This window comes from Salvelinus fontinalis, chromosome 13 (genome assembly GCF_029448725.1).
Source record: "Salvelinus fontinalis isolate EN_2023a chromosome 13, ASM2944872v1, whole genome shotgun sequence".
NCBI classification, from domain to species: Eukaryota; Metazoa; Chordata; class Actinopteri; order Salmoniformes; family Salmonidae; genus Salvelinus; species Salvelinus fontinalis.
In genome coordinates this window covers 10,583,140-10,595,460 of record NC_074677.1, presented here as the reverse complement: position 1 = coordinate 10,595,460, position 12,321 = coordinate 10,583,140, and the positions used below count along the sequence as shown (strand labels likewise).

At 40.2% G+C, this 12,321-nt stretch overlaps 1 protein-coding gene across 5 annotated transcripts in view; it reads left to right on the top strand.

The window, feature by feature from the left end:
- ntm (neurotrimin) overlaps positions 1–12,321 on the top strand; it is a 478,802-nt gene that overhangs the window by 316,996 nt on the left and 149,485 nt on the right. For 2 of the 5 annotated variants that reach the window (XM_055941636.1, XM_055941635.1), the window contains exon 1: positions 3,039–3,772. In XM_055941636.1, the coding sequence (XP_055797611.1) occupies positions 3,600–3,772 (173 nt within the window). In that variant the 5' untranslated portion in view covers positions 3,039–3,599. Of the gene's footprint in view, positions 1–3,038; positions 3,773–12,321 lie in introns of those variants that run through there. The other 3 variants (XM_055941633.1, XM_055941632.1, XM_055941634.1) reach the window with 2 other exon arrangements.

The window sequence follows — 12,321 nt, the reverse complement described above, 5'->3', positions numbered from 1 at the left end:
TTTGATATTGCTCTTTGTAACCTGCTGCTCTCTTGTTTGTGATTAAAGCGCAGGGACAGTGGGTGTAATTAGCAAGCATCATCAGCCTGGCTAATGGCCATGGAGGAACTTCCCCTTTTATGACTGGGTCCAGACAGAATTACAGCCGAGCAGCACTTAGCCGCAACATAAATTACTTGACATGAACTGCGACAGATTGTGCATATGCATGCCTTTTGTGGGGGACCTAAATTAGGTTATATTAAGCACTATGCAATTCATTGTTCACTGAGTTTCAATGGCTCCGATGACAGATACGGTACTGTATGTGGCAATTATGTCTGCCTGTATCACAAAGGATAATTTCTACTTCAGTGAACAATTTGGGTTATAAACATATAAGCTCACACAGCTTTTATGAAATGGCAGAAAAGTAATGTTTTGACTTACTTGTAGGTAGGACTGATATCTGCAAGAATTACTGTAAGAAAGTTGCAATGCTTTTACTTGGAACTGGAACTGACAGCATTTTAACTACTTTAAAGATATGGAACAAACAGACGACAACAATAATAATAATCATAATATCAGTCAAAAATATACAATTTCCAGTTTATGCTACAAAACCAATTTTATAAGAAGTTTTAAAAATAGGTTATATTTGACTCAACATTCCATGATTATTGGGTGGCAGGTAGCCTAGTAGTTAATAGCGTTGGAGTAACTGAAAGGTTGCTGGTTCGATTCCCCAAGCTGTTTCAGTTTCAATGACTGAATATTTTGGACAAAAACTGACAAATGTAACTAAGGCTGGGAATGTCAACACAATCAAACTAACAAAGGCAATGATCACAAGTCAGTCATAATTTGGCTAATAGGCTAGTGTATGTATTTATGTAACAAGCTAAAAACACAGAGCCTAACGTTAGCTAGATAGATAGCTAGCTGCTAGGAGGCTGTCATGTCATGTCATTGGAGGAGTGGGTGATTGAGTTACTTTTTCCCCTCATATAATTTTTTGGATGCTACACACAGCTAGAGATGCAGGTGTCATTTGGTTAGCTAGCAAGAAATGTGAATCGCTTTGCTAGCTAGCTATGCTGAATGACTGTTATCCAGTTAGCATATCTCTTGCGTTCGCAAATTCACTCTGGCTAGCTATCTACTCAGATTTCAGAGCACTCTTGTCTGAGTGTGACATAGCACAGAATAACTGATACATTTATGAACACGCAAAACTCGCTGAATATGACTGGTGTCAGTAAACGTAGGCAAAAAAAGTCATTGTCATTCATGAACGCTCTATATAACATTTAAATATCCTAACCAAATCTGCTAGGGTGAGTAAAATGCTCAGCGAGGTGTTCTCTCATTTGTGTCTGGAAGTAGCTAGCTAGCAAGCTAGACAACTTTAGCCAGTTAGCTTGGGTGCTTGGTTGGGACAACACATGCATTGGCAGGCAAGCTGCAGAAGGACGAGCAGGCCGTTCCCCAACGTTTATGATTGCAATTTTGACAGCCAACTAGCTGAAAAAGTTTGAGAGGGTTTATCTAATTTTCCTTTGTTAGCTTTTAGTTCATCATGCTCTGGTTAGCATTAGTTGTTGATCTTGTTGTTGATGTGCATATAGGGAAAGATAGTCTATATTTTTATGGTTGTTTGATCAATAGGAATGTAAAGTTCCCAAATGTAAGAGAACTTCCGTGGTATTTAGCTACTCTACATATTTGCTGTAATCCATTCAAGTGTATTTTGTGTCCTTTGTCAAATGCTTTCTAATGATATAAAGTTGCGCTGTTGCGACTGCTTGTAAACACACAGCCCAGTTGAAAGTGAATGATGGCAGTACCTTGTGGCAAACGGCTTGTTTGCATATAGTCCTACTGTACCTCTGATTGGCTATGGTGCACCGCTCTGCGTAAACTTTAAAGTGTATGGGAGAGTCTTTCACTAAGATAACTGCAGTTGAACTGCCAATTTTGAGTTATGATTTTATACACTTTTATAGCTATTGACTCTGAGCCTTTTTAAGTGACAGCTTAAAGACATGCCCTTCACACTAATTTAAACTTTGGCTGCACACATGATCTTTAGGAATACCAACCTCAGTATGGAAATATATACACAGGGAAACAACGTTTTTCACTGCACTGGGCCATGCCATAAGTCATTGCAAAATGTGTATAATTGCAGGAAATTCGTTTTTAAACAGTAACATTTTCTCTCCACCCCATGGCAAAATAGGTAAAATTGCAGGAAATTAGCTGTAAAACTGAAGAAGAAAAATAATCTCTGCCCCATGGCAAAATTAGTAGGATTGCATTATGTTTTTTGTACAACATTACACAAGTTAAAATTGCATTAACTTGTGCAATGGAAAAGATTGCATGAGCGCAACTCTCTCAGCTGTCAAGTGGGGTGGGGGGGAAGTTGTCAAGTTTTGCAGGAGAGACCCCCCAACCAAATCTTGTTTAGGGCCCCCAAAGGGCTAGGGCCAGCACTGTGGCTTGCATAGACTATATAAATGCACTGCAAGTAGATGATTTACACATTTAATAGCCTGGAGTGTGAACATGGATGCTATGAGTCAAGGGCGGTATATTTAGTCTACATGTCTTTATCCACACCACCAAAACACTTGAGTCATACCGACCAATTTCACCTGTTAAAGGTCTGAACAATATATTACGCAATCTGTAGCCAGTCTATAGCATCTGCATCCAAACACTTGGCCCACTGGTGATTTTATTCGGCTTTCTGAGCAATTTTTTTTATTTTATTATTATTTTAAATATTTTATTGTTGGACATAAAAGACTATAAAAACATCCGCTCCAAGTTATTTTACATTTTGGAGATATGTTTCAAAGTATTCCAACGCATATTAGAGTGATACGGTATATGTGATCGTATACAAAATGTAAGCAATGTTTGAAATTATGATGTTTTAGTCAAATCTTATACATGTTTGGGTTTCTTGCGGTCAATTTGCAGGCAAGAAATTATCTGTAATTATGTTCTGATCCCCTGATAATATCGTCCCGCTGCTGAATCTAGTTGATGATCCCTGACCTAGAGCACGTATAGCGACGATGAGGGGACGGTGTAGAATGTAGATAGAATAATCACTAAAACTCGTGTAGCCTAGATCCAATCCCAAGAAAATCCGCATTTGTTGGAACGAGATAAGCACGCATTTGTCTTGTTTTTGCGCATTTGGCACCGGTGGTTAAAGTTTTATCACGTAATCTCAAACGAAATAGCTGATTTGTGTTTGCTCTGCGTGCTATCCACAACTGCGACTGTTAATTTTCCGTGAATGCGTGTACTGTCATCCTCAATAAGCAGCTGGACCATTCCGAAAGGAAGCGCACATATTTCCAATCTGCGAACTATAGAACAGAATAGAACAGCCTGCACATATTGTTTTGAGTGCGCAGTAGGGATAGCTATACTCCTGCATATGCTATGCTGCACCTGGAAAGAAGATTTGGATTACCAGATGAACTGTAGGCTATTAACTAACCCGCGCTCGCTCCACCGGACAAAATACGCATTTGCCTTTTAAATCAACGGACGCGTTGTGTGTCTCGACAAGCAGTGGGATTTATAAACCGAAGATGGGTGTTTGTGGATACTTTGTCGTGTCTTGGAAGTGCCTGGTGGTTCTGTCATTCAGACTGCTGTTTCTTGTCCCCTCAGGTTTGCCTGTCCACAGTCAAGGGGATTCCCAAACCGATAATAAAGTAATGGACAATATTACCGTCAGGCAAGGCGAGACCGTCTTTCTCAGGTAAAACCCTTTCTAATTATGCATACACTGTCACTGGTTGCGAATGGTTTCAAAAAGTCATTACATTTATATGATTCCAACGTTGCTTTGACAATTGAAATTACAGGAAAAGTGTTTGTCAGGTTAAATTATACGAATCATACTGTATGGTCATTTCCGCGTCATATGCATTTTGTCATTGAGGGGGATTCCAGAGGATTAGCCTATGCCAGACTATGAAGCAATAGTCCCAGCAGTTAAAATTAACTCCAAATGATTGTTGTGTAACGTGTTGAATGATCTAAGGTGCTTATGGTGGTGGAAGAAGTTTATTGATATGGTCCACAAGCTACGGAGCATCACAGGGATGTAAACATCCTATTGGGGGGAAAAATTGTTGAATTAAATTGTTTCCACGTAATTTCAACCAAACAATTCCAAGTGATGACGTTGAATCAACGTGAAAAACGGATTTGCAAAAAGTCATAACTGTAAGGGAATTTTGTCTTTTTCACCCAACTTTTGGCTGATGACAGGGTTTAATTCACGTTAGTTGACAACTCAACAAAATCTAAATCAAAACTAGTCTGTGCCCAGTGGGATGGGATATGAGCTGATGTGTGTGCCAGGTGGGATGGGATATGAACTGATGTGTGTGCTCAGTGGGATGGGATATGAACTGATGTCTGTGCCCAGTGGGATGGGATATGAACTGATGTCTGTGCCCAGTGGGATGGGATATGAACTGATGTCTGTGCCCAGTGGGATGGGATATGAACTGATGTGTGTGCCCAGTGGGATGGGATATGAACTGATGTGTGTGCCAAGTGGGATGGGATATGAACTGATGTGTGTGCCCAGTGGGATTGGATATGAACTGGACTATAATAGACACTGGGGAATAGAGAAACGGGGAGTGCAGTTATATTTTGCACATTAACATATTATGTGATATTGCACATACATACTTTGAATGGATGAGACTAGACACTTGTTAGTCCTATGAACAGATCTTGAAAAAGCTAAACCTACCTGTGCTCAAAGTGTAGGCTGCCTTGGTCAAAGAGCGCCACAGTAGAGGTGTCAATACCAATGAAATCTAGTGGTCAAGCAGGGAAATGGATCAAATCGTTTTTCCACCATTCATTTTTCCCATTGGGGATTTTAGAAACACTTACAATTAGGGCTGTGTTTTGTGTAGGCTTACCATGGTGTGACGGTTTGATAATCAGGTGACTTTTATCAATATATTTGTCTCTACTTACTCTCAGATTCGAAAATGATAATTAGCATAAAAGGAGACATCCGGCAGTCTCGTCCAGATCATCATGGCATTTGTAGGGGGGGGGGGGGGGGTTGAATACAGGCAAATATATTGATAAAAGTCACCTTGTCCTAGAGAGATTTACATGGTTATCAAAACATCACGCCAGGATAGGCCTACACGAAACTCAGCCCTTATTTTAAGTGTTTCTAAAATCCCTATGGGAAAAATGAATGGTTTCTAAAATGTTTGGAACCATTTCCCTGTTTGACCATTAGCTTTTTGACTCTTACTTTGGAACTCTATTACAGACATAAATAACACATAGTCCACCATTTTCCTTTCGATGTCGCTTGCATTTAAAAATATATATATATATTTTTGCAGTTTGCTTAGCTGTTTAGGACCTAAATGTACTGACCCCATGCTCCAACAGGTCAACCTGCCCAACAATTTGCTGACAACCACATTGTTGATCATACTAATTGAATTCAAAATTAATTTACATGGGGCATACTATTATATCTAAAATTAAATATTTCAATCACCTGTGGGGTGATATTTATTATTTCATCCAATTATCACATGAAACTCAAACAAGTTGAGGCTTGATTGCAAAATGCACACAGATACATTGATAAACTTGTCTGATATAGTATGACACTTTTGTAGTTTAATGGAATCTGCACACATTTTCAATGCAGGTAGGTTACAATAGGGCTTGATTGAAGCTGTATGTCCACTATCCAGCTATTTAGCTTCATATTGTCTATGAAACATCCTGCTGCCCTGGTAATATGTATCTAATGAAACTCACAACTCGCTAATCACTTGCCTTTCAGAGATGTCTCCATACGTATAAAGTAGCTGCGTCATAACAATGCTTTTATAAATAGATTATTTTCAGCACTTCTCTGGTCAACAGGATTCTAATCAGATTCAGATACTCTCTCTTAAGGACAGTAATCGGAGCTATCCGTATGAATCCTCAGGATACAAAGCATACGCTCTGAAATGGAATGTAATTTCAGCATCCGAACTAAAATGACCAAGCTGTGTGGTCATCTGAAAAGGGAGTTGCCATGTTTGGAATGAGTATTAGGTGAGGACAGTGGGTGGGGGCTGACATTATGAAATTATTCAAAATATAACAAGAATAAATAGTCTTATATGCTTTAAAGTGCAAGTTATTAACTTGAGGTCACAGCAGTCATGGTCACCTCCAGTAAATCAGTGATACTAACAATTACTGTATTTCCTGAATACAGTATGGAAACTGCATTTCTAGTAGTCAGCAATGCACTGGGGCATGCATAATGAACCATTATACAAATTAGGACTCACTGTCAGGATTTTTATCAATTTGAAGAAAGTTAGAACAAAAGTGATTGAAGTTTTTCATGTGGCTTAACCAAAAACTTTCGCTAATTTATATGCTACATTTCATCCCAAAAACTTCTGTCAGTGAAGCCATTGTTTATAACTTGAGCCGTGTGTTGCATAACTGGCGTGATGTTGACTCATCAGATGCCATGATCTAAATATGACTAGTAGGAGATGATAAATCATAAAGAGATCACCATGCAATTACGCTAGACATTTTGACAAGTTAATTTGCAGGTTGCCTTTACTGCAAGACAGAGGGCCTGTCATCATCTTGACACAACTGGAGAGGAAATAACTTTCTTCCTGTGAGTCGTAAGCCATAACAACACATACTGAGGGCAGGCTGCATGCAAAATCTGTTATCCGGATGTTTCCGGTTTAAGAAAAAATAACTGCGGTCTTCTTGCACTGAGAATATGCAGCTTTAGATGCATTTCATCAATGAAACAATGACAACTGAAAGAAATTCAACTTCATATGAATTCAAAACACACTTTGGCACAGCACTGGATAAATGTTGTTGTGCCTTAAACCTGGAACGTATGGATAGGCATACCTGTTTTGATTGAAAAGGGCCCTCAGTTTGAACATATACTACCAAAGTCCGTAAAATAAGAAATATCGTCTGAAATAAGTGCTATAGGCTAACAGAGTGATTGTGCTTTTCTTAACTTCCAGTAGTATATTTTGTGCGGGAGGAAATATCCTTCAATCGCACTATTTCCTGGGGTGATCCTACACAATTTTAATTATTCTTGCTTCATACTCTTTGAAAACATTTACATTTCATGACACCATGTTTGTTCAATTAGACACAACAGAAGAGATGTTAGTTATTTTTGTTGGTTTAGGTGTAACAATTGTCTCTTATTCCCTTCAGATGAAAATCTGAATGGGCCACTGTAGATCTGACTACAGTTTGACTGGAGTAGTGCAGTTATTGTTGTTGTCACTGAGTTAGCACAATGCTATGCTTACCTCAGCAGGCATCAGCCCCTCTTATATATACCTATGTTCTCCCAGTTCAGTGAGAAACTATTGTCAGGCTGTTCTTGTCGGTTTAATATCCAGGTTTTCCTCTAGGATTTTGCTTGTGCTTAGCTCTATTCGGTTTCTTTTTATCCCCCAAAAAACTCCTTAGTCTTTGCCGATGACAAGCATACCCATAACATGATGCAGCCACCACCATGCTTGAAAATATGAAGTGTGTTACTCATGTTGTTAGTTTTGCCCCAAACATAACACTTTGTATTTAGGACATAAAGTTAATTTCTTTGCCACATTTAACGTGATGCATCTTTTGGAATATTTTTTATTTTGTACAGGCTTCCTCCTTTTCACTCCGTCATTTAGGTTAATTTTGTGGAGTATCTACAATGTTGTTGATCAATCCTCAGTTTTCTCCTATCACAGCCATTCAACTCTGTAACTGTTTTAAAGTCACATGGTGAAATCCTTGAGTGGTTTCCTTCCTCTCCGGCAACTGAGTTAAGAAGGACACCTGTGTCTTTGTAGTGACTGGTTGTATTGATACAGCATCCAAAGTGTGATTTAATAACTACAACATACTTAAATGGATATTCGATGTCTTAAAAAAAATAAAAAAATGTGTTTAACCCATATACCAATATGTGCACTTCTTTGCAATGCATTGCAAAAATCTTTTTGGTCTTTGTGGTTAAATCTGTCTTTAAAATTCACTGCTTGACTAAGGGACCTTAAAGATACAGTGCATTCGAAAAGTATTCAGACCCCTTGACGTATTCCACATTTTGTTACGTTACGGCCTTGTTCTAAAATTGATTAAGTCATTTTATTAATTTTAGAATAAGGCTGTAATGTAACAAAATGTGAAAAAAGTAAAGGGGTCTGAATACTTTCCGTATGTACTGTAAATGTATGTGTGGGGTACAGAGATGATGTAGTCATTCAAAAATCACGTTAAACATGTTAAACACACCATGCAACTTTTTAAGCAAGTTTTCACTCCTGAACTTATTTAGGCTTGCCGTAACAGAGGTTGAATACCTTTTGACTCAAGACATTTCAGCTTTTCATTTTTAATTAATCTGTAAAAAATTCCAAAAACATAATTCCACTTTGACATTATGAGATATTGTGTGTAGGCCTGTGACACAAAATCAAAATGTAATCCATTTAAAATTCAGGCTGTAACAGAACAAAATGTGGAAAAGGTCAAGGGGTTGAATACTTTCTAAAGGCACAGTATCTGTATAAGTAGCAAGAGTGGAAATAAATACAGTATTTATTGCAGAAAACCTTTCTCTCATTTGGTGGAGGGGGAACTCTACACAACACTTTGCCTCAAACTCTCTGAAACAATATTTCCTTAGTAATGGTGCTTGTCCCTCCCATGTTGTCAGCTAATGTATCTTCGCTCCTTATCGCTGTCAATATGAATCGAAGCTACTGGACTGAATCAAATCTCCATACATTTTCAGAGCAGAGGCACAGTGCTCACTTAACTTCACTTTAATAAACAAGACCGGCTGCTGCATGCCGATCAAGTTGGGAGTTTTCTCCTCCGTCCTCATTTTGAATGCAGCACTAAAGAAGTGTTCGAATGACTCTGGGCGATGTGGATGTACAAAGATGACCAGTTTACCTGCCTGTTGCATGCACGTGCGATACTACGTGAATGATGAGACATTTTTGAGTTTCGTCCACCTACATATAATCTGTCGGTACTGAAGTTGGTGATTAGCGCCCAGTGGTGAATGTCACCATGGCGACCGTGGCGGACTGAGGGTCTTCTGAGCTTCTTATCTTCCTGGACAGATGAGTCTAGTCCCACAGTCATGTGACATCTTTATGTGGTGGTATTATCATTCTCACCTTGCTGAACAGGTAGCGTTAGCCACATTATTTAGGTTGGGATAAGCACATGTGTAACTAAGCTTGATAGTGAGGGGTAAACATGAGCCTTTATATGCTAACTAGACAAGATCTTTGTCTACTAGTGCATTTTCTTCACTGTGCTTAGTTTTTTTTTTTTTTTACCTTATTGGCTCAGTTGATGTTCAATCTAAGATACGACACATCATCTCAGCCATGTTTTTCTTGTACAACAGCCTCTGTCAACCAGTGACCGCATTACTAAAATGTAACCCTCCAATGATTGTGGTAGTTTAGCTCTGAGTCTGGTAGCCCTGCTGCTGCCAGATGGTGCTACTATTCCTTAAATCTTTTGTCAATTGCCATTAGCGTACTACATTTAAAATAATTCCTATGATTAACAGTGTTAACAATTTGTGAACAAATGTTTTAATTTTATTTATAACAAGGTGGGCAGAAACGTGACAATAGTTTTGGGAAATCTGTTGCAGCTCAAGTCTACAAAAATACCCACAATTCTCTTTCGTCTGGGCGGACTGGATACACACAATAATACCAAAGTCAATATCAGCATGTGAAGGCACTAACTAGCTGTAAAATCGCTAAAAGAAACTGAATATCAATTTAGGAGTCTATCTCACTGAGTTCAACTTGCAGTTCATCTCTACCCAGAGTGAGAGCAGTGTACATTTCTTTCTCACAGAGCTACTTATGAGGAGATGGGGAAACTCCATTTGAATCGTAATTCTGCCCATTGTGTACGTTGCCACCGCTTTGTCATTGGGCTGCGCGTTGCATTATGGGCAATTCTGGGACAAGGAGAGCTCTCATTCAAGGAGTGAAGTGGTGTTGGAGGGCCAGTAGGAGGCACTCTTTCCTCTGGTCTAAAAAATATCCCAATGCCCCAGGGCAGTGATTGGGGACACTGTCCTGTATAGGGTGCCGTCTTTCGGATGGGACGTTAAACGGGTGTCCTGACTCTCTGAGGTCATTAAAGATCCCATGGCACTTATCGTAAGAGTAGGGGTGTTAACCCCGGTGTCCTGGCTAAATTCCCAATCTGGCCTTCAAACCATCATGGTCACCTAATAATCCCCAGTTTACAATTGGCTCATTCATCCCCCTCCTCTCCCCTGTAACTATTCCCCAGGTCGTTGCTGCAAATGAGAACGTGTTCTCAGTCAACTTACCTGGTAAAATAACGGTAAAATAAAAAAATAAATAAAATAAAATAGGAGTCAATTGTTAGGTGACCTAAACTGGGATATGCTTAACACCCCAGCTGTCCTACAATCTAACCTAGATGCCCTCAATCTCTCACACAAATGATCATGGAACCTACCAGGTACAACCCTAAATATGTAAACACGGGCAACCTCATAGATATCAACATGACCAACCTGCCCTCTAAATACACCTCTGCTGTCTTCAACCAGGATCTCAGCAATCCCGGCCTCAATGCCTGCATCTATAATGGCAGCGGTCAAACGCTCCCTAAAACACTTCAGCGAGCAGGCATTTCTAATCAACCTGGCCCGGGTATCCTGGAAGGATATTGACCTCATTCTGTCAGCAGAGGATGTCTGGTTATTCTTTAAAAGTGCTTTCCTCACCATCTTAAATAAGCATGCCCCATTCAAAAAATGTAGAACTAAGAACAGATGTAGCCCTTGTTTCACTCCAGACCTGACTGCCCTTGACCAGCACAAAAACATCCTGTGGTGTACTGCATTAGCATCGAATAGCCCCCACGATATGCAACTTTTCAGGGAAGTCAGGAACCAATATACACAGGCAGTTAGGATAGCAAAGGCTAGCTTTTTCAAACAGAAATGTGCGTCCTGTAGCACAAACTCCAAAAAGTTCTGGGACACTATCAAGTCCATGGAGAATAAGATCACCTCCTCCCAGCTGCCCACTGCACTTAGGCTAGGAAACACTGTCACCACCGATAAATTTACGATAATCGATAATTTCAATAAGCATTTTTCTACGGCTGGCCATGCTTTCCACCTGACTACCTCTACCCCAAGTCAACAGCACTGAACCCCCATACTGCAACTTGCCCAAGCCTCTGGACCCCTTCTTTCTAAAATTATTCACCACAATTGTTGCAACCCCAATTAGTGTGTCAAATCGGAAGGCCTGTTGTCCGGACCTCTGGCAGTCTCTGGGGGTGCCACAGGGTTCAATTCTCGGGCCGACTCTCTTCTCTGTATACATCATTGATATCGCTCTTGCTGCTGGTGATTCTCTGATCCACCTATATGCAGACGACACCATTCTGTATATTTCTGGCCCTTCTTAGGACACTGTTAACAAACCTTCAGACAAGCTTCAATGCCATACAACTCTCCTTCCGTGGCCTCCAACTGCTCTTAAATGCAAGTAAAACTAAAGGCATGCTCTTCAACTGATCGCTGCCCGCACCTGCCCGCCCGTCTAGCATCACTACTCTGGACCGCTCTGACTTAGAATATGTGGGCAACTACAAATACCTAGGTGTCTGGTTAGACTGTGAACTCTCCTTCCAGACTCGCATTAAGCATCTCCAATCCAAAGTTAAATCTAGAATTGGCTTCTTATTTCGCAACAAAGCATCCTTCACTCATGCTACCAAACATACCCTTGTAAAACTGACCATCCTACTGATCCTCGACTTCGGCGATGTCATTTACAAAATAGCCTCCCTAAAATAGCCACTCTACTCGGCTAATTGGATGCAATCTATCACAGTGCCATCCGTTTTGTCACCAAAGCCCCATATACTACCCACGACTGCGACCTGTATGCTCTCGTTGGCTGGCTATATTCGTCGCCAAACCCACTGGCTCCAGGTCATCTATAAGTATTTGCTAGGTATAGCCCCGCCTTGTCTCAGCTCACTGGTCACCATAGTAGCACCCACCCGTAGCACGTGCTCCAGCAGGTATATTTCACTGGTCACCCCAAAGCCAACTTCTCCTTTGACCGCTGTTCCTTCCAGTTCTCTGATGCCAATGACTGGAACGAATTGCAAAAATCACTGAAGCTGGAGACTCCTAGCTCCCTCACTAACTTTAAG